General features: G+C 61.4%; 3 protein-coding genes across 10 annotated transcripts in view; 1 reads left to right on the top strand and 2 right to left on the bottom strand.

Moving 5' to 3' along the window:
- The first annotated feature begins 629 nt into the window (after positions 1-629).
- Positions 630-8,400, top strand: ALPL (alkaline phosphatase, biomineralization associated). 2 transcript variants are annotated; one of them, XM_068212804.1, is made up of 12 exons: positions 630-725; positions 1,584-1,696; positions 1,768-1,887; positions 2,884-2,996; positions 3,583-3,757; positions 3,845-4,020; positions 5,417-5,560; positions 5,708-5,777; positions 6,447-6,581; positions 7,200-7,391; positions 7,508-7,627; positions 7,726-8,400. In XM_068212804.1, the coding sequence occupies exons 2-12, from the start codon at positions 1,639-1,641 to the stop codon at positions 7,977-7,979; spliced, it is 1,557 nt and encodes a 518-aa protein (XP_068068905.1). In that variant the 5' UTR covers positions 630-725; positions 1,584-1,638; the 3' UTR covers positions 7,980-8,400. The 2 variants fall into 2 exon arrangements, with proteins under 2 accessions (XP_068068905.1, XP_068068906.1); XM_068212805.1 differs by having other exon boundaries at positions 701-719; positions 1,605-1,696.
- A 2,245-nt stretch (positions 8,401-10,645) lies between these two features.
- Positions 10,646-20,359, bottom strand: RAP1GAP (RAP1 GTPase activating protein). 5 transcript variants are annotated; one of them, XM_068212803.1, is made up of 22 exons: positions 20,206-20,335; positions 17,256-17,429; positions 17,126-17,173; positions 16,980-17,018; positions 16,694-16,879; positions 15,907-16,001; positions 15,753-15,831; positions 15,621-15,674; positions 15,458-15,541; positions 15,278-15,378; positions 15,072-15,201; positions 14,453-14,608; positions 14,305-14,376; positions 14,135-14,221; positions 13,473-13,610; positions 12,774-12,842; positions 12,592-12,701; positions 12,438-12,509; positions 11,506-11,599; positions 11,343-11,424; positions 11,192-11,259; positions 10,646-11,111 (listed from the first exon to the last, which is right to left on the bottom strand). In XM_068212803.1, exons 3-22 carry the CDS (start codon positions 17,162-17,164, stop codon positions 11,103-11,105), a joined length of 1,764 nt encoding a protein of 587 aa, XP_068068904.1. In that variant the 5' UTR covers positions 17,165-17,173; positions 17,256-17,429; positions 20,206-20,335; the 3' UTR covers positions 10,646-11,102. The 5 variants fall into 5 exon arrangements, with proteins under 5 accessions (XP_068068904.1, XP_068068903.1, XP_068068901.1 ...); XM_068212802.1 differs by having other exon boundaries at positions 12,592-12,842; positions 17,126-17,168; positions 17,256-17,363; positions 20,206-20,359; XM_068212800.1 differs by having other exon boundaries at positions 12,592-12,842; positions 17,256-17,363; positions 20,206-20,359.
- Positions 20,360-22,774: 2,415 nt separating this feature from the next.
- Positions 22,775-27,830, bottom strand: part of USP48 (ubiquitin specific peptidase 48) — a 29,859-nt gene continuing 24,803 nt past the window's right edge. For 2 of the 3 annotated variants that reach the window (XM_068171833.1, XM_068171835.1), the window contains 8 exons: positions 27,616-27,746; positions 26,851-26,957; positions 24,922-25,026; positions 24,350-24,505; positions 24,070-24,195; positions 23,318-23,366; positions 23,143-23,169; positions 22,775-23,044 (listed from right to left, as the gene is read on the bottom strand). In XM_068171833.1, coding sequence (XP_068027934.1) covers positions 23,022-23,044; positions 23,143-23,169; positions 23,318-23,366; positions 24,070-24,195; positions 24,350-24,505; positions 24,922-25,026; positions 26,851-26,957; positions 27,616-27,746 — 724 coding nt within the window. In that variant the 3' untranslated portion in view covers positions 22,775-23,021. The remainder of the gene's footprint in view (positions 23,045-23,142; positions 23,170-23,317; positions 23,367-24,069; positions 24,196-24,349; positions 24,506-24,921; positions 25,027-26,850; positions 26,958-27,615; positions 27,747-27,830) is intronic. The other variant, XM_068171834.1, reaches the window with a different exon arrangement.

Below are 27,830 nucleotides of genomic sequence, written 5' to 3' on the forward strand. Positions count from 1 at the left end.
GTCCGCAAGGGGCCGTGCCCGTCCCCTGGCATCGCTGCCTTGTTGGGGCTCCCTTGGTTGCACCCCGAGGTTCCCGGGGATTTTTGGGCTGAGACCGCCACCTTCTGGGAGGCCACGGGCGGCTCCGCGGGTCACGGAGCCCCCCGGGCCCCCGCCATGGGGAAATTGAGGCAGGGCTGGGAGTCACCCCCTCCCCCCGCCCTCGACAACGCGCCGTGATTATTGTAGGAACTACAGTAATGCCGCGGGATCCCACCAGGGATCTCTCGTGGGCTGCTGCAGGAGCCCGTGTGGTGAAACTGAGGCATGGAGACCCCACTCATCTCCATCACCCCCACCCTTCGCTGGTGCCCCTAGCACGGTTTGGGTAAAAATAATGCGAAATCCGGCAAAACACACATCTACCCCACCAAGAGGCACCCCAAACTCCCACGTGTGAAGCGAGGGAGGGTTGCTCAGCACTTATAGCCAGGCTTGGTGCTCCCCAGTCCTCCCAGTCCTCCCAGTATAACCCGGCAGAGGGCACCAGTAAGCCCAGTTTGTGGCCTTTTCTCCCCCCGCCCCCCCCCTTGCTGGCAGCGGGGGGAGGGTGGAGGAAGGGGAGGAGGAGGAGGAGGCGAAGGCCGGGTGCGGGGGGATTTAAGGGCTCGCGGTCCCCCCGGCCCTGCCTCCTCCCGCCGCCCAGAGGGACGTGGGTGTAAGGACCCAAGTTAGTGCGGGTGCGTGTGACAGCCCCACCCCCGGTAAGGACCCCCCCGGGGGCCACCGCTGCCATCCCGGGGGAGGGAGGCTCTCCGGGGAGCGCGGGGTGAGGGGGCGTGCAGCGCAGCGGAGGTGGTGTGCGGGGGTGATGGGGACAGGAGAGTGCCATGGGGACACGGGAGTGTGGTGGGGCCATGGGTGTGCAACGGGGGACTCGGAGATGCTGCAGGGACCTGGGTGTGCAGCAGGGACACAGACATGCAGTGGGGCCACGAGCATGTGGTGGGCACACAGACATGGGATGGGGACACGGACGGGCAGCAAGGACGTGGATGTGTCATGGGACGTGGTCATGTGGGGACATGGGCGCGCAACAGGGACAGAAATGCAACAGGGGCACAGGTGTGTGATGGGCATGGGGACGGGGGTGTGTGGTGGGGACATTAGGGACATGGCACGCACAGGGGATGCGGTGGGGACACGGGTGTGTGATGGGACTGCAGATGGGCAGTGGAGACATGGACATGGTGTGGGAACACAGGGGTGACAGGAACACGTGGTGGGGACACACAAGAGGTACACAAACACATGATGGGGACACGGGCATGGAAGGGGAACACACATGTGATGGGGACATGGCCATGTGATGGGGACCTCACTGTGCCACTGGGGCCGTCCCAGCTTCCCCCAGCTCGGGCTGGTGACAGTGAGGTGACGCCTCATGGGACTCATGACTAGGGAGGCAGGGGGGAGGGGGGGTAAGCTGGCATGTCCCCGGCGGGGGGGTCACATCGGTGACTGTGTAGGGAGGGGACATTTCTTTCCGTCCTCGCTTGGCTGACCCCAGGCCAAAGGTCTTGGTGGGGAAACTGAGGCACGAGCGGGTGCCACCCACCTCGCAGCTCTCTTGTGGCAGCACCCGCTCAGCGCCGCAGGATGAAGGCTCTGTTCGTCCTCCTCCTCACCCAGCTCTGCTCGGCATCGCTGGTCCCAGGTAGGTGAGGTTTGGAGGGGCAGCACCCCAAAGGTGGTGCCGTGGGGTGCTATGAGCCCGGTTCCCTGCAGAGAGGGAGAAGGACCCCGAGTACTGGCGGCGGCAGGCACAGGAAACCCTGCGGAACGCGCTGCGGCTCCAGCGCCTCAACCAGAACGTGGCCAAGAACCTCATCCTCTTCCTGGGGGACGGTGAGATGGGAGGGGAGCACCCACCCCGGGCGGGGGCAGCGGGGTTGGGGGGCACGGGGGGGCGAGGAAGTGGCTGCAATAAAGTGAGTGCTGGGGACAAACTGGGGCTTTGACACATTGGGTGTTCTGGAAAGATAGGTGCTGTGGTGAGTTGTGTTCTGAGATAAACTGGGTGCTGGGATAAACTGGGGTTCCAGTAAGTTGGGTGCTGGCGTGAACAGGGTTTGCAAAAAACATCTGTGCTGGGGTAAACTGGGTGCTGCAATGAATTGGATTTCCAAAAAATGGGTGCTATGGTAAATAGAGTTTACAGTAAACTCAGTTTATTTTGTGGGTGCTGGATAAACTGGATTTGCAAAAAATATTGGTTGCTGCAATCAGTTTGGTTTGTGTTAAGTTGGGTGCTGAGGTAAACTGGGTGCTGGTATGAACTAGATTTAGAGTAAGTTGAGTGCTGCAATAAATTGGGTTTGAAATGAATATCGGGTGCTGGGGCGAACTGGGTTGCAATAAACTGGGTGCTGGCATGAGCTGGGTGCTGCAATGAACTGGGATTGCAGGAACCTGGTGCAGGGATAAAGTGGATTGGCAAAGAATTGGGTCTCAGGTAAATTGGTTTTGCCATCATTTGAGTGCTGGCATAAACTGGGATTGCAATAAAGTAGGTGCTGGGATAAATTTGGTTTGCAAAAAAACTGAGTGCTGGGATAACCTGTGTGCAGGAATGAATTGGATTTGCAAAAAGTTGGGTGTTGCAATAAACTGGGCTCTGTGATAAACTGGCTTTGCAATGAAAAGTGGCTGCTGGGATAAACTGGGAGCTGGGATAAACTGGCTGCACGATAAACTGGGCTTGCAAAAAATTGGTTGCTGCGATAAACTGGACGATGGGCTAAACGGGGTCTGCAGTAAGCGGAGACGAGCGCGGTTTGCACGGAGCGCGCTGTGTGCCCGGGGCCGCCGGGCTGTCCGTGCGCGGCTGACGCTGTCCCGCAGGAATGGGCGTCTCCACGGTCACGGCCGCCCGCATCCTCAAAGGACAGCTGCACGGGCAGGGCGAGGAGAGCCTGCTGGAGATGGACAAGTTCCCCTTCGTGGCCCTGGCCAAGGTGAGCCCCCTCGGGGCACTCACGGGGACACGACACCCACAGCAAGGTCACGGGCGGGCGGCATCGACCGAGCCGAAATTAGGTCATGGGCGAGCAAAGGCAGCTGGCTCCGGTGCCCGCTGGCCGTGCCAGGGGCCGGCCGTGGGAACAAGGAGGGGGGCAGGAGGAGCCCGCCGGCTGCGGGACGCCACGGGACCCCCCTGCTTCTCCTGGGCTGGTTTTGCTGAACAAAACATTTTACAATAATAATTAAATTTGAAGTCAGCAGCCACCTCCATTCACCCCGTGGGGATGCCCATGGCTGTGGCTTCCATCTCCCTGCCAAAAGATGGACTGAAAAAGGGCTAAAAGCAGCAAAATGCAGTGAGGTGGGGATGTCCCACCATGGTGGAGGGAGTAGGGGGTAAAATGGGGGGCAAAGGGCAAAAGAGAGGGGACACAGGTGGGATGGGGGTCTGGTGCAGCCAAAGGGCACAGGGGGGGAAGCCCCAGGGTGGGAATGGTGGTGCTGTCAGTGGTACTGGTGGTGGTGGAGACAATGACGGTGGTGATAACGATGGGGGTTTATCCATCTCCCCCCTTCCAGACCTACAACACCAACGCCCAGGTGCCCGACAGCGCGGGCACGGCCACCGCCTACCTCTGCGGTGTCAAAGCCAACGAGGGGACGCTGGGGGTCAGCGCCGGCGTCACCCGGGACCGCTGCAACACCACCAAGGGCCAGGAGGTGACCTCCATCCTCCGCTGGGCCAAGGAGGCAGGTGAGGCACTGAGGGACTCCCGGGCAGGAGGTCCAGCAAGCGGTTTTGGGGGTGTTCTCACCATTGTCCCCTGAACTGGTGGCGCAGGCAAGGCCGTGGGCATCGTCACCACCACGCGTGTGACCCACGCCACGCCCAGCGCTGCCTACGCCCACTCTGCCAACCGTGACTGGTACTCGGATGGAGAGATGCCCCCGGACGCCCTGGAGGGGGGCTGCAAGGACATCGCCCGGCAGCTGGTGGAGAACATCCCTGAGATCGAGGTAGGGATGAGGACACCGGGGATGTGCCCTGGAGTCAGGGGGATGGGACCAGGACAGACAGGGCCGTGGATAGACGTGTGACCAAGACCACCAACGGCTGAAGAGCCAGGACTCCCAGGAGATGCTGGGCTGGAGCCACCAGTGGTTGAAGAGCCAGGACTCCCAGGAGATGTGGGGCTGGAGCCACCAGTGGTTGAAGAGCCAGGACTCCCAGGAGACGTTGGGCTGGAACCACCAAGGGTTGCAGGGTCAGGACTATGAGTGGCTACAAGACAAGGACCACCCCTGCAAATGTGAGGCTGAGACCACCCATGGGTGCAGAAGCAGGACAGTGGGTGGATATGGGGCCAGAACCACCAATGGGTGTAGAGTTGGGACCCCAATGAAATGGTGGGCTTGGACCACCCATGGGCGCAGAACCAGGACCACCCAATGGTGCAGAGCTGGAGCCCCAGCAAATGGGGGATCAGCACCACCCATGGGTATAGAGTTGGGACCCTCATCAAATATGGGACCAGGACCACCGTGGGTGAGGTACCAGCACTTTCAGGTGGACATGGGACCAGGAAACTCAAACATAGGTCTTGGACCACAAGCACCTGTAGGATCAAGCCCCAGACGCACCAATCCATCTTAGCCTCCTCCTTTCCCATACTTCCCAGACCCAAAACTCTTCCTTTTTCCCCCAGTTCTGCTCCTTACTGTGGATTTATGCAGAAATTCAGAACTGTAAATAAATCTTCTTCTGTCCTTCAAAATAGCCCCAAAGCAAAACATCCCAGCCTGTTATTTAGCTCTTTAATAGCCTCTTTTGCTTTTTTTTTTTTTTTTTCCCTTTAATATAATTTTAACTCTGTCCCAGGCTGGAAATAATTATATAGTGGGGAAAAGACTTTTTTTCCTTTTTTTTTTTTTTTTTGTTAATAATTTTGGCATTGGTGTTTTGCAGCTTTATAATTCACCTTCTACGCAGAGAAAGGGGGAAAAAATACAAAAAAGCCATAAAATCTCTGCTAGGTTATAAATAACAGAAGCCAAATAAATCAGGCTCCAAAGCAAACAGGGAGAGCCGCGGGATGGGGCTCCATCCCAGCGGGTTCATGTGGGGATCCCGATGTGGAGCATCCTTCCCACAGATTGGGGGAAAAAACATTAAAAAAGCCAAATCCCTGTTGGAAATGGTTATTTTTGTCCTGAGTTTTAATTAATAGGCAGATATTCAGAGTTATTTTGAGCGAGGTGAAATTCCTTGGGTGTTTTTGCCCACAACTCCAGGGCTTTCCTGGACATCCTGCTCCGCCCCTTCGGGGTCTTCCCCCATTAAACCCCAGCTGGAGGGGCAGATTTAAAATAATTTAAAAATATTTAAAACCACATTTCCTCCCCTCTTTTGCAGGTGATCCTGGGTGGAGGGCGGAAATATATGTTCCCCAAAAATGTCAGTGACGTGGAATATCCCCACGAGGAGAAGCAGCGGGGCACCCGCCTGGACGGCAGGAACCTCGTCCAGGCGTGGCGGGAGGCCAAGCCCCGCGGCAAGGTGACAGGGACTCTGGGGGGTGGGGGTGCACACACATCACCCCCCTGTAACCCCACAGAGCCATTCCTGGGGGTGGAAAGTCTTGGGGAGCGCCTCAGGGGTGGCAGAAGCAACGGAGAGGTGACAATGCCTGTCCCCTGTCCCCAGGTCGCTGAGTACGTGTGGCACCGGCGAGGGCTGCTGGCACTCAACCTCAGCCGCGTCGACTTCCTGCTGGGTGAGTCCCTGCACCCACGGGTGCCCTGGCATCAGCTGGGTGCTTTAGGGGGACTCCTGTCCTGTCCTGGGGTGCTGGGGCAGCTGCAGTGGCCAGTTATCCTCCAAGGGTGCTGCTGCCTCCAAGGGATTGGGGTTCCCTGTCCTTGACGTGCTGGTAGCCCCCGAGGATGGTTCTATTCCCTTGGGGATGCTGGTACCCACCCCCTCCAATGATCCTGTTACCTCCCTGGGGATGCTGGTACCCCAAAGGGATGCTGTTACACCCCCAAGGGTGGTGCTCCTGCTGCCCCCAGGGATGCTGGTACCTCCCAAAGAGGCTGCAATTTCCCTGGGAATACTGGTGCTCCCCCTGGGGATGCTGGTGTGCCCTCAAGGATGTGCTGCCCACCGAGGATGATGTTACACCCCCAAGGATGCTGCTACTCCCACCCTGGGACGCATCTCCCTCCTAGGGATGCAGTTCTTTTGTCAGCAGTGAAATTCCCATCCCAACTGGAATGTGGAATCCAGCGGGGAGGAGGAAGGAAGGGCTGGGATTGTCCGGCTTCTATCTAATCTTCCTGGATCCAGTGGTGTGTGAAACACTTGAGTCAGCACGAGGAGCAGGATTTGGCCCCCCTTTTCTTTTGATGGAAAAGGATGTCCCCAGCAGTGTCCCTGTCCCCAGGCCTCTTCGAGCCAGGGGACATGATGTACGAGCTGGACAGGAACAACGATACAGATCCGTCCCTCAGCGAGATGGTGTCCGTGGCCATCAGGATGCTCCAGAAAAATCCCCGAGGGTTCTTCCTCCTGGTTGAAGGTGGGGGGTTCATGGGGGTGCAAAAATGGGGCATAAAAGGAGGCAAGGGGGGGGTGCAAAAAGGGGGGGATTCGAAAAGAAGGGTGCAAAAGTAGAATAAAGGGGGTGATAGGGATACGAAAAAAGGGGTGATGGGGTGCAAAAGAAGGTGCAAAAAGGTGGGGAATTGGATAAGGGGGAGGTACAAAAAGTGAGGACTGGAAGGTGGAAAAGGATGATAAAGGGGGTGATAGAAGAACAAAAATGGGGATTAAAGGTGATGGTGCAAAACGGGAGGATAATGGGGAGATGGGAGTGCAAAAAAAGGGGATGACAGGGAGGAAGGATAAAGGGGTGGTGGGGAATACACAAATGACAGATTAAGAGGATATGGGGGATATTGAAAGAGGGGTAACGGGCAAGGAAGGTGCAAAATGGGAGGGATAAAAAGAGGTGGAGTGCTAAAATGGATAAAGGGTAGGGGGATGAAAAGGAGGAACAAAGGGGCTGATGGGGGGTCAAAAGGGAGGATGTGGGATGTGAAAAGGGGGGAAAATGGGATGGGGGGCACAGAAAGGGAAGAAAGGGGTCCAAGGCTGGGAAGAGGAGGGTAATGCTGAGCGGTGCTGGGCTCCGCAGGCGGCCGCATCGACCACGGGCACCACGAGGGGAAGGCAAAGCAGGCGCTGCACGAGGCGGTGGAGCTGGACAGGGCCATCGGGCTGGCCACGCGCCTCACGTCCACCCAGGACACGCTCAGCGTCGTCACCGCCGACCACTCGCACGTCTTCACCTTCGGCGGCTACACCCCCCGCGGGAACCCCATCTTTGGTGAGCCCTGCCCGGCCACGGCGCCGGGGACAGCTGGGGGACACCCTGGGGACAGCTGGGGGACAGCTCGGAACACCACGGGGGGATCCCATCCTGCTGACTGTGCACACTGCCAGGTCTGGCCCCGATGCAGAGCGACGTGGACCGCAAACCCTTCACGTCCATCCTCTACGGCAACGGCCCCGGCTATAAAATCGTGGCGGGCGAGCGAGAAAATGTCTCTGCCGTGGATTTTGGTGAGTATGTTTTGGGCCAAAACCCCTCAAAATCACCCCAGCTCGGCTAAAATGAGCTGGATTCTTAATCGGTTCTCACTTCTGCTGTTTGCCCCCAGCACACGCCGACTACCAGGCGCAGTCGGCCGTGCCGCTGCGGCAGGAGACCCACGGCGGTGAGGACGTGGCCGTGTTCGCCCGCGGGCCCATGGCCCACCTGCTGCACGGGGTCCACGAGCAGAACTACATCCCCCACGCCATGGCTTACGCCGCCTGCATCGGCTCCAACCGAGGCCACTGCAACGCTGCCGCCCGCCCCGCCACCCCCCTGCTCCTGCCCTTCCTCGGCCTCCTCCTCCTCCTCCTCTGCTAAAGTGCCTCCTGCAAATCACTGAGGGGGATTTATTTTTAATTCATCCCCCCTTTTTATTTTTCTGTGGACAGCAGCGCCCGGGAAAGAGGAGAGAGAGAACAGAGAGACTCAGCGGAGCAAAAGCAGCCGCCGGTGGTTTGGTGCTGGGAGCTGCCTCTGTAAATACATGGTTCCTTCCCTATAATTAGCAGCGTTCCCTGGCCTATCCCAAACCCACCGCGGGATTTGGGATGGCAGCTGGAGCCTCGGCGGATAAAACCCCCTCTTTGAGCGAGACGCGATGGGGCTGGGTCCCAAAATGCCTCTGCGGTCCCTTGGCTGAGGACTGACCCTGGTGCCCAACTCGTCACATGTGTGGGGAGCCAGGGACCACACGAAGATGGGAAAAAAAATTAACTCATCGGGTTAATTTGTCCCTAAACTTGGGTTTTGCTGTCTCCTCAGTGATTTATTTTGTTTTAAAATTCTTCGGGTTAAAGCAATTTGCTGCCCCGGGAGGGATTTGGGAGGGGTTGGGGCTGGGATTGTGGAAGGAGGGTAAAGGCAGCAAAGCGGGATGTGAGGGGTTGGGTGCTCTGGGACACGCCCTCTTCTTTAGGGTGAGGTAATTAAGGGGGAAATTAGTAGGTGGAGTCACAAGGGGAAAGGGCTTGTGCAGCTGGAGGGGGGCTGGGAGCGACACTGGGTGGGCAAAGGGGTGGGAGTGGGCAAATGTCACCGTGCTTGTGCCAATGTCACCGTGCAAGTGGGTTCAGTGCCTTGCACATGCAAATGTCACTGTGCCAGTGCCACTGTGCACTTGCAGACGCTGCCTGAGCTGAGCAAAAGGTGCCCTGAGTGTGCAGATGTCACCGAGATGTCGCAGGGTGTAGTGCCTTGCACACGTGCGGATGTCACTGTGCCCGGATTCCCCTTGCCAGGTACAAAAGGCACCGTGCACGTATGACTGTCACTGTGAAAACGGGCAGTGCAAGCACGTGCCCAAGGCCCTGTGCTTGTGCAAATGACGCCTGGCACATGCAGAAGTGCCCGTGCGTGCAGGAAAGCCCCACGGTGCCCCTGAGTCCTGTGCTTGTGCACATGGCAGGGAAGACACTGCCCTGCCTCCCCCAAACCCCCCTAAACCCCTCCCTCGTTCCTCATTCATTCACCAGTTTTATAATTAAAGGTCCAGTTCCTCATTAACCAGGACCCTCCAGAGGGGATGCAGGCGCTGACCCCGGCAGGGCAGGGTTTGTGGGGGCGCTGACCCCGGCAGGGCAGGGTTTGGGGGGGCTCTGACCCCGGCAGGGCAGGGTTTGGGGGGCTCTGACCCCGGCAGGGCAGGGTTTGGGGGGGTTTGGGGGGCTCTGACCCCGGCAGGGCAGGGTTTGGGGGGGTTTGTGGGGGCTCTGACCCCGGCAGGGCAGGGTTTGGGGGGTGCTCTGACCCCGGCAGGGCAGGGTTTGGGGGGGCTCTGAACCTGGCAGGGCAGGGTTTGGGGGGCTCTGACCCCAGCAGGGCAGGGTTTGGGGGGGCTCTGACCCCGGCAGGGCAGGGTTTGGGGGGGTTTGGGGGGCTCTGACCCCGGCAGGGCAGGGTTTGGGGGGGCTCTGACCCCGGCAGGGCAGGGTTTGGGGGGCTCTGACCCCGGCAGGGCAGGGTTTGGGGGGGCTCTGACCCCGGCAGGGCAGGGTTTGGGGGGCTCTGACCCCGGCAGGGCAGGGTTTGGGGGGGCTCTGACCCTGGCAGGGCAGGGTTTGTGGGGGCTCTGACCCCGGCAGGGCAGGGTTTGGGGGGGTTTGGGGGGCTCTGACCCCGGCAGGGCAAGGTTTGGAGGGGCTCTGACCCCGGCAGGGCAGGGTTTGGAGGGGCTCTGACCCCGGCAGGGCAGGGTTTGGGGGGGCTCTGACCCCGGCAGGGCAGGGTTTGGGGGGCTCTGACCCCGGCAGGGCAGGGTTTGGGGGGGTTTGTGGGGGCTCTGACCCCGGCAGGGCAGGGTTTAGGGGGGCTCTGACCCCGGCAGGGCAGGGTTTGGGGGGGTTTGGAGGGGCTCTGACCCCGGCAGGGCAGGGTTTAGGGGGGCTCTGACCCCGGCAGGGCAGGGTTTGGGGGGGTTTGGAGGGGCTCTGACCCCGGCAGGGCAGGGTTTAGGGGGGTTTGGGGGGGCTCTGACCCCGGCAGGGCAGGGTTTGGGGGGGTTTGGGGGGCTCTGACCCCTCCCTTTGCCTCCCCCGGCAGCGCCGGATCCCGAGCGAGGCCCGGCCGCTGGCACTTCCCAGAACTCGGGCAGTCCCGGGCTATGTTTAACCACTCCCGGGGTGCCGCGTGGTTTTGGGGGGTTCAGGGGGGTGGGAACCACTTTCCCTTGGCCAGGGGGTTGGCAGGACGCCGGTGGCCACCGGGGCCGTGGCCAAATGCCGCTCCTGACGCCGGGCTGACCAGCAGAGCTGAAAGAGGCACTTTTGGGGGGGAGGGGGGGGGCTGAGGGCATCGCCTGCCATATTTTGGGGTACTCGCAGCACCCCAAAAACAGGGACGATCAAAAGAAAAGCTTTGCTCGGCCAGGCTGCTGTGAACCCCCAATACTTGGCTAAATGACTCCCCAGAATGAGTGTTTTTACAGCCCCCACTGATGTTTGGGATTTTGGGGACCCCCTAAGTATCGGAGACTCCCCCCCCCACTGTAGCGATAAATAAACTTTTATTTTATACAGGACTCACGGGAAACACAAACACAGTTTGGGAGGGTGTGAAAAAATATTCCTCCCCCTCCCCCCAATTCCAGCCTCCGGCACATCCCGGAACTTTTGTCCCTTAAAATAAAGGGGGGGAGAGGGAGCTCCACTTTTGGGGTTACCCTGGATTTGAGTCCCCTCTTTTTTTTGGGGGGAGGGGATGATGCTGGGGTTGGACCCACTCTTCATTTCGGGGTCACGGCAGAGGGGAGGCCCCTTTGTGGTGCATCACCCCCTCACCCAAAGGGTTTTTGGGGTGACAGAGATTGTCTGGAGGGGGGGCACATCCCAATTTTTTTTGGAGGTCCCCCCAAATCCTGCACCGGGGACGATGGCTTCAGCTCCTGGCACGGGGGTGGCACACAGAGGGGGGCGAAGCGGTGACACCCCCGCAGGTGGGGGGTGACTATGAGCCCTGTGGGAGGAACATCAGTGGGGGTGCCCCAGGGTGGTCGCCCCCACGCTGCAGTGGTGGAGGGGGGCGAACAGCCTCACCGGGTTATGGGGGGGCTGCTCCAGCTGGATTTTGATCTCAGGACAGGGGGGGTCAGGCGGGCGGCGGCCTGGGGCAAAGGGGGGGTGGGTCATGAGCACCCCGAGGGGTCCCCCGGCCCTGCGGCGCCCCGACCCGGGTGTGCTGGGCTACCTGGGGGTGTCCCGGGGGGGTCATCCGGCCAGGGGGTGTCAGTGAAGGCGTCGCGGTGGCTCCCCGAGGGCGAGCGGCTCTCCTGAGGGGGCGGGGGGGGGGGTCAGAGGGGTGCTGCCCACCCCAGACTGCCCCCCCGGACCCCTCCCCGGGCTCCCCGTACCCGTCCCGGCTCGCCGGGCTCCTCCGCGGCGCTGCCGAAGCTGCTGGCGCTGGAGGAGGAGCGGGAGAAATCCGGCGGCTCCGGCTTCTCGGCCCTGCCAGGGACAGTCCCCCAGGCCAGGGACAGTCCCCAAAGCCACAACAGGCTGGCACCGCGCCTCGTGGCCACCACCGTGGCCCGCTGCGATGCTGTACTGGCCCCGGGACACCCTGTCCCCACGCCACCCCCGTCCAGGACACTGGGTCCTCATGTCACCCTAGCCCTGGCATGTCCCATCCCCGTGCCACCCTGTACCCACCCCATCCCATCCCATCCCTGGGAGGTCCCATCCCCATGGCACCCTGTCCCCATGTCTCTTGTCATCATACCAACCTATCCCCGTGCCATGTGTCCCTGTGCCGCCCACCTTCATGCCAACCTGCATCCAAGCCACCCAAGTGCCACCCCACAGCCCCCTGCCACCCTGTCCCTGGGACAGACAGACCCGGTGCCACTCAGTCCCTGGGTGAACCTGTCCCCGTGACACCCTGCCCCTCTGTGTGTCTTGGACCCATGCTGCCCTGTGCCAACCATCCTGGTGCCACCTTGTCCCCGTGTCACCCGTCCCTGTGCCACCCCAGCCCGCAGTCACTCTGGCCCACTGCATTCCTTTGCTGTCCCACCCCTCCGGTCCCTGTGTCACCTTCACCTCGCCCTGTCCCAGCGCCCATCCCGGTGTCACCCTGTCCTTGAGCTGCACCATCGCAGTGTCCTCCAGTCCCCGTGTCATCCTGATGTCACCCTGTCCCCATGTCACCTGGTCCTGGAGTCACCCCATATCGGTGCCACCCTGTCCCCTTGCCACACCATCCCAGTGTCCTCCAGTCCCCAAGCATGCCCAGCCCAGTGCCCTCCAGTCCCCGTGTCCCCGATCCCGGTGCCAGCTGCGGGACCTGTCGGGGTTCCGGCGGCTCTCGGGGGAGCTGTGTGTGGAGCTGGAGCCGTCGGCGGCTGCGGGGCCGTCCCTGCGGGGAGGCGACGGCGGTGAGGTGACAGCGGGAGGGGACAGCGGGAGGGGACAGCGGCGGTGCCGGTACCGCCGCTCACCTGCCGGCCGGCGCCTCCTGGATGCTCTCGATGCCGATGGCGCTGGAGCGGCGGGAGCCGAGGGGGCCGGGCCGCCGCCGCGACGGGCTCTTCCCGGGCACCAACAGCGCCTGCGGGGCGCCGTTAACCGGGGGGACACCGGGGACCGGGGTGACACCGAGAGGGGACGGCGAGGTACCCACCTCTTCCACCGAGCCCAGCCCGATGGCGCTGCCGCGGCGTCCCCGGCGGCTCCCGGGCACCAGCAGCGACTGGGGGCGGCAGCGCGTCACCGACCGGGGACCACGGGGTGGGGGCAACCGGGCACCGGCGGGGGGAACCGGGAACAGGGAGGGGAACCAGGGGCCGGGAGGGGAACCGGGACCGGGTACTGCCGGCGGGGGGAGGGGAACCGAGCACCGGGAGGGGAACCAGGCACCGGGGGAGGAACCAGGTACCGGGGGCACCGGGGGTGGGGGAACCGGGCACCGGGGCGGGGCGGAGCCAAGGGCGAGATGGGCGTGGCTTGTGATTAGGGGCGGGGCTTAAGGCGAGGGGCGGGTCCGCGACTTGGGCGGGGCTTATGCCGATGAGGGGGCACGGCCGACAGGGGCGTGGTTTGTTAGGAAAGGGGCGGGGCTTGTGTCAGTCCGTGAGGGGGCGGGGCCCGGCCTGGGCGTGGCCTCAGCCACACCCCCGCAGATCGGCCACGCGCGCAGGGGGCGGGGCCACGGCCCGGGGGCGCGGTCACAGCAAAGAGGCGTGGTCAGCGCGGGGGCGTGGCCGGTCCCGAGGGGGCGTGTCCTGGCTGGGCCCGCGGAGGGGCCCCGGGCCCGCGGAGGGGCCCCGGGCCCGCAGCGCTGCGTGCGCGGTGTGCGCGGAGCGGGACCCCCGCGCCCCACCTTGAAGGACTCGAAGAAGCCCGGGGCGGCGCCGCCGTTGTCGGGGCGCTCGTCGTCGGGGCCGAGCCCCAGCATGGCCTGGCTGCGCGCCTGCAGCTCCTCGTGTAGCGTCTCCAGCAGCGCCGCCCGCGTCCGCTCCTGCGCACCAGCCCTGCGCTGCTGCGCCCACGCGAGACCACCCAGCCCCGCACCCACACCGCCACCCAGACACCCACCCCCGCACCACACAGCCGCCACCCACGCAGGACCTGCCCCCGCCCTGCTGCACCCACGCGACACCGCCCACAGCACCCCGCAGCCCCGCATCCACCGCTGCCACCCACGCGAGGCCACCGCGAGAACCCAGCCCTGCCCTGCTGCGCCCACGCCCCACGGATGCACCCACGCGAGACACCCACAGCCCAGTGCAGCGCTGCACCCACACGGGGCCGCCCCTCGCAACCCCCTCCTCACCGCGCTGCTGCCCCCCGACGCGAGGCACCCCTTACCCCGGGCAGCACCCACCTGCCCAGACGGGGACCCAGCCCCTGCCCACCCACGCGCAGCCCCCGCGGTGCGTACGGCTCCCGCGGTGGGCACGGCACCCACATCCACATCCCACGGCTTGCCCAGCCCCTCCGGGTGCCCCCCAGCACCCCCTGCCCGCACCCCCGTGCCCGCACCTCCAGCTTGGCGAACTTCTCGGCGCGGTAGCAGGCGTACTCGGCGTTGATGAGCTTGGTCAGCAGGAACTCCTGGAACTCGGGGCCCTGCGGGGTGCGGGCGGCCCGGGTGGGTGCGCGGGTGGGTGTGTGTCCCCCGGGGCTCCCCGGCGGCACCCACGGGCGCTCACCTTCCTGAAGACGGCGGGGTCGGGCAGCGGCGGGCCGAAGAAGGGCACGTCGTCACGGGCCGTGACGGAGACCTGTGGCGGGTGGGGGGGTGACGGGGCACCCCGCGGGCCCCCACGGGCACGGGGACACTGAGGCACGGGAGGGTACCTTGTAGAGGGTGCCCTGGGTGCCCCCCTGCTCCAGCTGCACCACCACGAAGGCGTGGAGGAAGTTAGAGGCGATCATGTCGGGCACGAACGGTGTGTTCTCATCCTGGAAGACGATGGCCACGATGTCGTTGCCGATGTGACGCTTCCGCTGCAGCTGTGGGGACAGGTGGGATGCAGAGGGACAGGGAGGACATGGGGGATAGGGGAGGACACAGCAAGACACGAGGGACAGAAGGTGGTCACACCAGGGGCATCAAAAGGAATGAAAGCCCCTGTGCCCCGTAGATGCACCCCAGCACCCATGGGTGTTCCACCAGCCCCCTGCATCCTTCAGCTCCCCCCTGGCACCCATGGGTGCCTTTACAGCCCTCTGCATCCCAAAGATGTTTCCCCACACCCATGAGTGCCCTGCCATCTCCTGGGCCTCACAGATGCCCACCACCAGCCATGGGTGATCCAGGAGTCCCCTCCATTCCATGGGACATCCCCAAAGCCCCAGCAGCCCTTCCACCCCATAGAGGTGCCCCAGGAGCACCTCCCACCCCCTGCTCTCAAGCACCCAAGTGTCCCCCACCAAGTCCCCCTCCTTTCACCCCCCGGCCCCCATGGGTGCCCACCTGCTGGGCGTCCCCCTCGGTGTAGGGCAGTTTGGTGGAGACGTGGAACATGATCTCCTTGTCGCGGAAGTGGCAATAGACCGACTCGCTGCCTGTCTGCCCGTGGGTCACATCCAGCCCCCCTCGGAACCTGCGTGGGTGAGTGGGTGGGTGAGACAGGCACCCTGACCCCGCGGGTCCTTCCCCCCCAGCATCCCCTCACGCACCCCTTGAAGTCCCGCAGCTGCACCCGCTGACCCAGGACGTCGAGGAATTCGGCGAAGGCCGGGCTCTCCTCCGTGGTGCCGAAAAGCTCCTCCTCGGAGGTCTGCAGTGGGGTGGGGATGGGTGCCAGCACCCACCCAGGGACTCCCCTCACCCTAACCCCCACCCACCCCACCCCATACCTGCCCTAGTTTTTGGTAGATGACCCCAAATTTGAAGTGGTTGCTGAGCACGTGCTCATCAAAGGCGAGGATGAGGCGGGATGCCTGCGGGGTGGGGAGGGGTCAGAAGTTGGGGAGGGGCACCCCCGGGTGCCCAGGTGCCCCCTCCCTGCAGCCCGTTCACCTTGGGATAGAGCACGGGGTAGAAACGATCCACGTTGATGTCCTCGCACACCAGCTGTGGGAAGGAGGGGTGCTGCCATGGGGGCCCTGGCACTGGGGGGCACCCATGGGTGCTGCTGGGAGCCATACCCACCTTGGCCATCTGCACCACGTTGGGGAACTCGGCCAGGCAGGAGATGGGCACCACATCGTGCAGGGTGCGGGCACGGGTGCTGCGGAGCAAGGAGGGGGTCAGGGGAGCCCCCACCCCAGGCAGCTCCCGTGGGTGCCTCCCGCAGCCTGCTCACCGCAGCAGCAGGTGGAGGTGCTCCTGCTCGTCGTACTTGAGGGAGAAGACGAGATGGCCCAGCGCCGGGTCCAGGGAGTAGTAGTTGAAGTGCTCCTGTGGGAAGGAGCCGAGCAGCCGTGGCCGAGGGCGCTCATGCTGGGGGCACTCGTGCCATGGGACACCCAGGCCCATGTGCACCCACATCTGTGGGACACCCCTGTCCACGGGCACCCACAGCCATGGGACACCCGTGTCCGTGAGATACCCACACCCATGAGCACCCATCCAGATGAAGCACCCGTGTCCACGAGCACCTGTACCCACAGGTACCACCTATGGGGCACCTACACTCAGTGAGCCTCACACCCCTGGGGGCATCCAGATCCTATGGACACACAAACTTATGGAGCCCCCGTGTCCATGAAAACCTGTGGAGAACCCACGTCCATGGGCACCTGTGCCAGGGACTCTCCTGCCCATGGAGACCCAACACCGACCTCCTTACCACCCACCCCATGGAGCACCCATGTCCACAAGCAGCCACATGCCAAAGCACCTGTGTTTATGAGGCCTCCATGTCCTTCCATTCCCATGGAGAACCCACCCCAAGCACCGTTGCCGTGCCCAGGGATACCCACATCCACGAGCCCCCACATCCATGGCCCATGGGGCTCCCATCACCGTGGACACCACACCCACATCCATGAACACCCGAGCTTATGTGGTCTCCGTGCTCCTGCCCATCCGTACCCACGGGACGTTGTCCCCACCCCAGACCCCACGCCTGCAGCACCCCAGGGCCTCACCTTGCCCAGGAAGTGCTTGCGGTAGATCTTGGCCGTGTGGTTGCCCTCCAGCTTTGCCCGGGTGCCGGGTACCGGTGTGGGGGGCGAGTCAGGGGCCCCGCTCAGCTGGTGGTTGGTGCCCTCAATCCAGTAACCCCCGAACTGCGGCAGGAGGATGAGGGGGAACGGCCCCTCCCGGCCCAGCACCTGCGCCCACAGCTGCGGTGGGTGCTTTGGGCACCACCCACCAACCCACCCAGCCAGCCACTGACCCTCACAGCCCCCTCGGGAGAGCGGGGCGCTCTACCTCGTGCACGCTGGGGTAGGGGATGTAGTCCTCCTCCGTCTGCAAGACAACCGAGTGGTGACGGCCACCGTGGGTGGTGGATGGGTGTTGCCCATGGTGGCACCCCAGGGTGCTGGTTGAGCGCCCCCCATCCCAACAACACCTACCTTGAGCGGTGGGGGGATGGCATGGCGCTGCTGGGCCATCCTGCTGCCCTGGGGAGAGAGGGGCTGTGGGTGCCCGTGTCCCCGCCTTAGGGTGGGCATCCTCGGGTGGGGGGCATCCACGGGTGCTCACCTTGGGTCTGGCAGCTGCTGCTGGCTGGAGACGCGTCTAGGTGGTGTGAGGGCGCCCAGGGGGGCCCATGGCGCTTCCTGGGGAGAGGAGAGCTCCGCCACAGCCCCTCTCCGGGACTCCCGGGCAGCAGCCTTGCCCCTGAGGCCAACTGAGGGCGGCGAGCCAAGGGCCACCCTGCGGGTGCCAGGGGCCGGCGGGGCGGGGTCACGGCGTGAGGGCCGCGGACACCCCGAGCCCCACCCCCGCCCAAGGGCGCCCTCTGCCGGCGGGAGGCGGCGGCGCGGGGCAGCACCACGGACAGCGCCGGGACCCGCCAGGCGCCACCGACCCCGTGGGATGCCACCGACCCCGCCAAAGTGCCACCGACCCCGTGGGATGCCACCGACCCCGTGAGGTGCCACCGACCCCGTGAGGTGCCACCGACCCCGCCAGGCGCCACCGACCCCGTGAGGTGCCACCGACCCCGCCAAAGTGCCACCGACCCAGTGAAATTGTCACCGACCCCGCCAGGTGCCACCGACCCCGTGAGGTGCCACCGACCCCGCCAAAGTGCCACCGACCCAGTGAAATTGTCACCGACCCCGCCAGGTGCCACCGACCCCGCGAAATTGTCACCGACCCCGTGAGGTGCCACCGACCCCGTGAAATTGTCACCGACCCCGTGAAATTGTCACCGACCCCGTGGGGTGCCACCGACCCCGCCAAAGTGCCACCGACCCCGTGAAATTGTCACCGACCCCGTGAGGTGCCACCGACCCTGTGAAATTGTCACCGACCCCGTGAAATTGTCACCGACCCCGCCAAAGTGCCACCGACCCCGTGGGATGCCACCGACCCCGTGAAATTGTCACCGACCCCGTGAGGTGCCACCGACCCCGCCAAAGTGCCACCGACCCCACCAGGCGCCACCGACCCCGCCAGGTGCCACCGACCCCACGAAATTGTCAGCGACCCCGCCAAAGTGCCACCGACCCCGTGAGATGCCACCGACCCCGCCAAAGTGCCACCGACCCCGCCAGGTGCCACCAACCCCGCCAAAGTGCCACCGACCCCGCCAGGTGCCACCGACCCCGCCAGGCGCCACCGACCCCGCCAGGTGCCACCGACCCCGTGAAATTGTCACCAACCCCGTGAAATTGTCACCGACCCCGTGAGATGCCACCGACCCCGCCAAAGTGCCACCGACCCCGCCAGGTGCCACCGACCCCGCCAAAGTGCCACCGACCCCGCCAGGTGCCACCAACCCCGCCAGGTGCCACCGACCCCGCCAGGTGCCACCGACCCCGCCAGGTGCCACCGACCCCGCCAGGCGCCACCGACCCCGTGAAATTGTCACCGACCCCACCAGGCGCCACCGACCCCGCCAGGCGCCACCGACCCCGTGAAATTGTCACTGACCCCGCCAGGCGCCACCGACCCCGTGAAATTGTCACCGACCCCACCAGGCACCACCAACCCCGCGAAATTGTCACCGAACCCGCCAGGTGCCACCGACCCCCGTGAGGTGCCACCGACCCTGCAAAATTGTCACCGACCCTGCCAGGTGCCACCAACCCCGCCAAAATGCCACCGACCCAGTGAGGTGCCACTGACCCCACCAAAGTGCCATCAACCCCGCCAGGTGCCACCGACCCCACCAAAGTGCCATCAAACCCCATGAGGTGCGGTGCCACCGACCCCACCAGGTGCCACCGACCCCGTGAGGTGCCACCAACCTCGCCAAAGTGCCACCGACCCCGTGAGGTGCCACCGACCCCGCAAAATTGTCACCAACCCCGCCAGGTGCCACCAGCCCCGCCAAAGTGCCACCGACCCCATGAGATGCCACCGACCCCACGCCCGTGTCACCCATCCCGTAAGATGTGATCATGCCCGTGCCAGTGTCACTGACCCCGAGCCAGTGCCACCAACCCCGTGCCAGTGCCAACCCTCCTCGTGAAGCTGCCACTGGCGCCGTGCAAGCACGGTCGTTTTCGTGCCAATGCCACCGACCCCCGCGGCCGGGGTCTCTCCCCTTGCAAGCATGATCATTCCCGTGTCAGTGTCACCGGCCCCACGCCAGTGTCACCGGCCCCGTGCAAATGTTCTCCCCGTGGCAATGTGACGGTTCTCGTGCAAACACTGCCGTCCCCATGCAAACGGCACTGTCCCCATCAAACACAGCCCTGGTGCAAATGTGACCCGGCCCTGTGCAAACACAATGACGTGCAAGCACGTCCCTGGTGCAAAAGGGACCCTCGTGCGAATGTCACCGTCCCTGTGCAAAGACAGCCCCGGTGCAGGTGTGACCCGTGCCCGTGCAAACACAACCGCAGCCAAGCACAGCCCCGGTGCAGGTGTGACCCGTCCCCGCGCCAACGCGACATTGCCACCCGTCCCCGCGCACCCCCCGGGCCGCTGCGTGACCCCGCCGGGCTGGGGGTGACCCTGGGGGGCTCCTCTATCGCTCCCCCCACCCCCCAGCATCCACGGTGGGGTCGGTCCCGGGAGGGTGGGGGGAGCACCGGGGGGAGATGTTCTAAATGTGGGGGCCAGACTGGGGGGGCGGGGAGGGGGAGATTGGGTTTGGGGGGACACGGGAGTCAGCCTGGGGAGACTGGAACAGGGGGAGGAGATGATGGGGGGCAGAAGAGGGGGACAGGTTTTGGGGTATCGGGGGGGGCAGGTTTGGGTGGGGGGCAAGTAGTAGGGTGTAATTATGGAGGAGACATTTGGGGGGGACCGGTTGGGGGGGGCAATGGGGGACTCCTCCCCCCGCCCCCGCCCCCAGCCCGGGTCTTTTCCCCCAGGCCCGGAGCATTTCCCCCCCCATCCCCTCCCCCGGTACCGGCAGCGGTGAAGGTCACGGGCGGACGGACCCCCCCGGTGCTGCGGCGGGGATGAGGGGACATCCCCAGAGGGGGGTCTCCGGGGGGACCGCGGTGCCCGGTCCCCGCAAGGCGGCACTTACCGGGGGCGGCGGGGCCGGGCGGTCCCGGAGCGGGGCCGGTACCGAGCGGAGCCGAGCGGGGCCCCGGCGCTCGCTGCCACCGCGCAGCGTCACGTGCGGCGGGGCGGGGCGGCCCCTCCGGGGGCGGTGGGACCGGGAACCGGTAACGGGAACCGGGCACGGTACCGGAGAACGGCCGCGGGCACCGGGAGCAGACCACCGGCCACGGGCACCGGGAAAACGGCACCGGGAACTGAGATCCGAAACTGGGGATCCCCCTCTCCATCCCTGATGTCACCCCCCGGGACCGCCTGGGTGTCCCCTCCTTCCCCAGCGCCCCGGGTTCCGCAGAGCAGGGGACCCCCCAAACGTCTCCCCGTCCCCCCGGGACCCATCTCCATCCCCCCGCCCGCAGTTGGCACCCGGGTACCGCTCTGCCCATCACCCACATCTCCCCATCACCCACATCTCCCCCCAAATTCGGCTCACGGGGTTCCCCCCACGTCTCTCCCCGGGACCCAGAGCTGGCTCCCTCATCCCCCTCTTCCCCCCCCTGGCTCGCGGCAGACCCCGCTCATCCGTAACCCCCACCCCTGGTACTCAGGACCCCCATCTCCGTCCCTGGTGCCCAAGCCCCTCCACCCATACCTCTCCATCCCTGGTACCCGAGGAACCCCCCCCATCCATAATTCCCCATTCCTGGTACTCAGAGTACACCCCAACCTTAACCCCTCCTCTCCCACACCCAGCGTGGCCCCCATCCCTACCTGAGACCCCCACCCATAACCCCCCCACGCCTACAGCCCCCCCAGCACCCGCCCCATTCCCATCCCCAGTACCCAGGCCTCCCCCTCCCTCCCTGGCACCCAGGGCCCCCCCATCCCCCAAAGCTTCTTTCCTCCCCCCACCTCCAGCACCCATTTGCCTCCCCCAGGGGCTCAGGGGGACACCCTGGCTCAGAGGGCCCCAAGGAGGGGCTGGCACTGGCACCCAGGAGGGGCAGGAACCCCCCAGGGACACAGCAAGTGGGGACAGGGGTCGATGTGACAGGGCCAGGGCCACCAAATGCCGTGCCCAAGCTCCATAAAACCTATTCCCTCCCTGTGCAAAGGAGCAGGGGGGATTCCTGCTCCAGCAGGGTCCCTCTTGCTCCCACCCCACCCACCCTGCAGTGCCCACGTTCCTTTTTGGGACAGCTCCAAGTGGGATTTATGGGATAATCACCTCCACCTTGCTGCAACACCCTCGGCCCACGTGTCTGCACTGTAACGAGTCTGCCACAGCTCCAATGACCACTTTAATCCGATAATATTTGCAAATAAGAGACAAAACAGGAGTGGGGCCTTGGCTCACACCTTGTACCTGTGTCCTCCATAGGATCCGGCGCTGCCGGAACCGCCACAGCCCCGGAACACCCCACGGGATTCCTTCCCACAACTGTGTAAGCTCAAGGAAGAGACTTTTTTATATATAACATTAAAAAAATTAACAGCAACTTGAAAAGATGGAATTTCCAAGGAATATGTACACAAGCGAGTGCTTCAGGTTGGGAAGAAAAGCCTCCTGTGGCTTTGGCATGGAATTTGCCATGTCTATACCTTGGGAAAGAATCCACGGGTCCAAACTGTCTCAAAATAACACTTTTTAGGAAATTTAGAGCTCCTCAAATGCTGCTGCTTAACCCCCAAACCCAGCAGGGACAAGGGAGGAAGGCACTGGGCCAAAAGCAGCTGGAATTCTTTGCATAAAACATTGGAAATAAAACACTGGAAATCAAAACAAGTTTCGGGGTTTTGGGGATGGAATTTGTGGCCCACATCCTCTTCTTGCAGCCCAAATTCCTACAAACCTTGGAAAGATAAAACTGATGTGATCTCTGCATTGTATTTTTCCTTGGAAACAAAGGAAAAGTTTGGAAAGGAAGAGGATCTCTAATAAAGAGATCGCTTGGCAGTGCCCAATGTGGATCAGTCTGGAAGTGGGATACTATTTCCTGCTAAATATTAATGAAGAGAAAAGTTTTCTGGGAGATGTTAAAGAAAAAAAAAATTAGTGCATTGCTGAAAAATTAAGAGAGAGTAAGAAAACCTCTTCCCCTGGGAAACACGGCACCCACCTGCACCCCCTCGCCAGCTCGGACTGCCCTGAGCCAGGAACACTCCCAGCAGCGCCAGACTGGAGGAAAATGTTCTCCAGAGTCATTAAAATATCCCAAATTTCTAAAAAAACCCACAGTTCCCAGAGCCCAGGTGGTTACTGGATTGTCCAAGGTGTGGAAGTGACAGTGGAAGGACGCGGAGAGGGGGCGGCTCCCAGCCCCTGGGAGGGCTTGGGAGGCAGATCCCAGCTTCCATTTTGGGTTAAGCAAACGAAGTTTTGTTGTCTGAAAGCGCTAGACATTCCTCACGAAGTCACAATTCCTGTACTTCCGTGCTGGACTGAAAGCGTAAGAGTGGATCAAAGGCAGGATTACCCTAAAGAGTTACTGCAGAATGATCAGCATGGTCTGGACCTACTGGATCACCACCCTCTGCGGCCGGGCCGGGGGACACACGGGGCTACCCCTCGTCCCACACACACCAACTGCTGCTCAACTTCCCAACCTTCCTGTTCTTTATTAAATAAACCCGGGAACGTTGTCCTGAAGCAGGATGTCCTTCAGTGCAATCTGCTTTGACATAAGGCATTTGTTTTGTTTTTTGGGGAGCAAACGTCTCACGATGGATTTTTGCCTTCTGGAAGAGTCAAAAAGTACTGTATCCACCTGTTTTTATTCTTTTAATGCCCTATCATGTGACAAATCCTCTTCCCTTCTGGTCGCTCCTCTGGGAAAACCATCAGTGGCCAAGTAAACCAGTCCCTGGGAAGGAAAGACACCACCAGCAGATGAGGAGGGAAATGGGACGGGGGTGGGATTCATGTGAGGGGACACAAAGGGGGAAAAACACCTGGACTCACCTTTAAATCCCTCTTCAGGCATACAAACTGGGATGGAAAGGGAAGGAAGGCATTAGAAATGGCTCTGAGGATTCCACAGCCAGTGACAAGGAAGCGTCACAATCCCCATTTTCCACCTTCCCAAGGCCAATCCTTGGCCAGGAAGCCAAGGCCAGCCCTTCCCCACCTCTCTCACCTTGCATAACATCGTCCATGGCCGCGTAATCCGCGATGGGCTCGTCGGCCTGCAAAGGACACGGGAGCAGGGAATTAACCAGCACCCGGACCAGGGGCATGCATCACAGCTCTGCTCAGAGGAGGAGCAGGGAATGGCTCTCCTGCCCAAACACTGGGAACTCCATGGGAGGACTCACTCCATAATTTAGTTGTGTTTTGGGCTGGTACCCACAGAGCTCAGCAGCTGTATCAGCTACAAAGCACTCTTGGAAATAAAAAAAAAAAAAAAAAAAGGGGGTTTCTCCTCCAAAACAAAGATAAAAAGGATTTACCTCCTCCAAAACAAATAAAATTAAGGATACTCGTCCTCCAAAACAAAAATAATGAGGATTTTCCTCTCCTAACAGAAAAAAAATAGGGCTTTTCCTCCTCCAAAACAAAACAAAAGGATATTCCTCTTTCAAAACAAAACAAAAAAAAAAAAAAAAAAAAAAGGATTTTTCTTGTCCAGAACAAAAAACCAAACCAAAAAACCCTCAAACACCCAAGAATATTCCTCTTCTTAAACAAAATAAGGATTTTTCTCCTCCAAAACAAAAAACAATAAGGATTTTCCTCCCCTAAGACAAAAAAATATTAAGGATTCTCCTCCTCCTCCCAGGAGCTCCCCGAGGAGCCGGCTCCATTTGTCCCCATTTCCGCAGAGGAGCCCACTCGCCGCTCCGGGCTCTCTCCGATGCCGCGGCATTCCCGCCTGCCTCCCGCCGGTACCTTGAGCAGGATGACGGACTCGGGGATGACTCCCAGGCTGCCCAGCGTGGCCGTGTCGTCGCTCAGGATCTTCCCGTCCAGGGACAGGTTCTGGTCGAAGGGGGCCACGGAGAAGGCGTGCATGATCTGGGGGCACACGGACACCTCATCCCGGGAGCTGCGGCACCTCCCGCCCCAGCACCCATCCCCAGCTCCTGGGGGAGTCAGACCCTTCCCCTGCGCGCCCACTCTCCTCACTGCGTGTTTTCTTCCTCGTTCCTGGCAGGAGAGCCGGCCTCACCTGGATTTTCAGCTCTTTCAGGGTCTGGTTGGCCGACACAAGCAGCGCTTTCTCCCCCCGGACCTTCCGGTGCCGTGTGCTTCTCCTGATTCCCTGTTTTTGGTAAGTGATGTAGCTCTGGTGGGACAGCTTCTGGCGTTTCGTGCCACCGTTGGCCTGGAGACGAGGCAAAAAACAAGGAGTTAGAATTGTTTAGGGATAAACACAACCTCCCCAGATCCCAGAGAGTGTTTTGGGCCAATTGGTCACGTGAGGGAAGGCAGGAAGCGCTGGAAAACCCCTTGGAAAGCCAATTGAAGCATGCAAGTGTGGAGACGACCAAAGGCTTTGCCTTGAAACCTCAGCTCCTAGTCCTAATGCCAGCGTGGGGCAGATTTCCACATGCACATGAATCCCTATCCATATTTAATCGCTCCAAACCCAGCACTGGTGTGGTTTGACCATTCAAATGGCAATTTAAGACACTTTTCCGCTGCCAGTGAGATGCAGAGGAGGAGGGTGGTGATCCCATCATGCTGACTCAAGAGGATGATACAAAAATCAAGGAACCTGACAGGATTTTTCATCTCTACCTGGTTAAAATCAGGATCTTGCTCCCCCTCTGGCTTGTTTTCCTCCCTTTCCTCTTCAGCTTCCGAGCTGCTCACATTCAGCTCTGGAGCCGCGTCCTTCATTACCTGGAGTCATAAAAATCATTCTCCATAACCAACAGCATCCACATGGCCTGTCCCACCATGGCAAACAGCTCCCGGGGACCTCCGGGTGCCACCTCCATCCAGAAAGCCCAGGAATAACCCTGGGAGCTGCTCCATGAGCTCTGCAAAGGCTCCTCCACCCTCCCCAGCTGTGTGGAACCTCAGTGGGATTCAGCTCAGGAATCCCCCTCTGTGGAATTGCAGGTGCTTCCTGCCCTCCTTTCCAGGCAAAGGAAAGTCTCCTGAGCCCCCAGTTGATTCCTTTCCCATCAGCTGGCTATTACAAAAGCCTCAACGTGGAGAAAGTACTTTCCGTGAATTAAGACATTTATCCGCCCCTGCGGCAGCCTGGCAGGGACATGCAGCACCATTACTTGTGGGGCTGGAGGTTGTAAGCCAATGAAATCTAAGTAAGTTACACAAATACAAAAATAAAAAGGTTGTTCAGGCCAGTGAAAGTCACTCCAGGCCTAGATTTGCCTGGATGTAAATTCCCAGCTATGCTGTGGCTGGAACTGGGCTTTGCAGGAGCCCAGGAGATGTGGATGCCAAGAGCTCTCTTCTCCATCAATGTATTTGCAATTAACGATGCAATTCCAGCTCCCAAACATTCCCCATAGCCCTCTGAATTGCAGCAGTGCCCCTCTACAATGATTTTATCTGTATGAGGCTTCCCTCTGCAGCATCATTCACCCCAAGGAAGAACCAGGTGGTGCAGAGGAGGGAGGAAAAGGGGTGAGGGGCTGGGAAACACTCCCTGATTTTGCAAAGCCCAGCAGGAAGGGCACAGTGGCTCCCAGTGCTGACAGTGATCCTGGCCAGCATTCCTGCTGCTTCCCATCCTGCCGAGGCTGCCCTGTTACTGGGAGATCTCGTGGGCACGTTCTCACCCCCTCTCTCCAGCTCCAGCTGCTCCATTAAGAATAGCTCCCTGTTTTTCTGCCAGCCCCACGTGTGAGCACAGTCCTGTCCAGTGCCAGAAAAATACAACACCCAACCCTCTTGTGCACCAGAGCCAAGAGGGATTCAGGCTCAAAGCCCGTGGCTGAGGGCTCCAGACGGTGCTGCGTGATCCACATCTCACATCCGAGGCAGGAACCCATCCAGCCTCCAGCTCCCTGCAGTTCCCCAGGCTCCAGCGCCTCCCTGGGACTGGCAGGGAGGTGGAAATGAAGGAAAGGCCAAAAAACCCCGCCCCACACTCCAAAGGTGCAGAGATTGTCTTCATCTGAGCTTGCTTACCCTTGGCTCCCTTCTTAAGGGCCCTAAGGAGGGGTGTTTAGCAGAACCAGCTTTGGGTACTTGGAAAACCAGTTCTAGAGCTGATCCTGACACTTAAGACCAGTAAAAACAAAATTCACAGCTTCAGGGGATCCTGTGAACCATCTCTAAGTTCATTGTCTCACCAGCAGTGAGGGGAAGAGCTCGTTTCTATTCAGGAATAAAAATGTCACTCGAGCAAGAAGAAAGGAAATGACAAATATTGGAGGGGGAGGAGAGCAGGTAGAGCCTGGGAACACAGCTAAGACAGAGAAAACAGCTGGGAGCATCCCTGAAAACACCAAGGATTTGGCTTGGCAAAAGGAAGCCTCAAGGAGATGGAATTTTCAGACCCAGAATGTCCCAGTTTGCTGGTTTTGCCAAAGTTGCCCGGAGCTGCAGAGCTGGGGATTGCTGCCCTCACCACCACCACGGACCAACAGGGTCCCCACCAGTCCTGGGGACATGGGAGCTGTGCCAGCCCCCTCGGGGCATTCCTGGGGCACCTGGAGCCTGGCTGAGCAGGGATGGGGGAAGGGTCCCTACCTTTTTGTTGTCCACCACTTTGTGGATGTAGATGGTGGCCTGCGTGTACTCGCGCAGGTCCCGCTGCTGCTGGCACAGGAGCCCTTCCCGGCATTCGGGGCACAGTTCTGGGCAAACACCAAGGGAAAAAACATTTCATTGCTCCAGCTCCTCAGAGGCCCCAGTGCAGGGCTCCTCACTGAATGAACCACATTAAATCCCAGAGTGGTTTGGGCTGGAAGAGACCTTTAGGATCTCATCCACTCCCTGCCAGGGGCAGGGACACCTTCCACTATCCCAGACTGCTCCAGGCCTTGGACACTTCCAGGCATGCAGCAGCCACAGCTGCTCTGGGCAAACTGTGCCAGGGCCTCCCCACCTTCACAGTCAAAAATTTCTCTGCAATACCCCATCTAACCCTCTGGCAGTGGGAAGCCATTCCCTGTGTCCTCTCCCTCCAGGCCCTCGTCCCACGTCCCTCTGCAGCTCTCTTGGAGCCCCTTTACACCCTGGAAGGGGCTCTGAGGTCTCCCTGGAGCCTTCTCCAGACTGAACACCCCCAGCTCTCCCAGCCTAGCTCCAGAGCAGAGGGGGTCCAGCCCTTGGAGTACCTCTGTGGGCTCCCCTGGACTTGCTCCAGTGGCTCCACATCCTTCCTGTGCTTAAGACTCCAGAGCTGGACATGGCATTGCAGGGGGGAGCCTGCCAAGCTCTGTGTTTCCCAGTGACCCCCTTAGACTGAAGTTTCTAGCCCTGGAGCCCTTCCCAGGAGCAGAGGTCACTCACGGGGCTCGGAGGTGTAGCAGACGCTCTCGGGGCCGGCCCCGGCTGCCGGTGTCCGGGTGATTTTGATGACGTGATCCACAACAAAGAGTTTTTGGATCCTCTCCCACTCACTGGGCCATATCAGAGCTATACTGTGCAAAGGAACAGGCAGGTGCTTTATGACATTGGAAAAGACAAGCCCGAAACTCCCAAAAAATCCCTCCCTCTTTGGCTTG

The sequence above is a fragment of the Anomalospiza imberbis genome, chromosome 23 (assembly GCF_031753505.1).
Source record: "Anomalospiza imberbis isolate Cuckoo-Finch-1a 21T00152 chromosome 23, ASM3175350v1, whole genome shotgun sequence".
NCBI classification, from domain to species: domain Eukaryota; kingdom Metazoa; phylum Chordata; class Aves; order Passeriformes; family Viduidae; genus Anomalospiza; species Anomalospiza imberbis.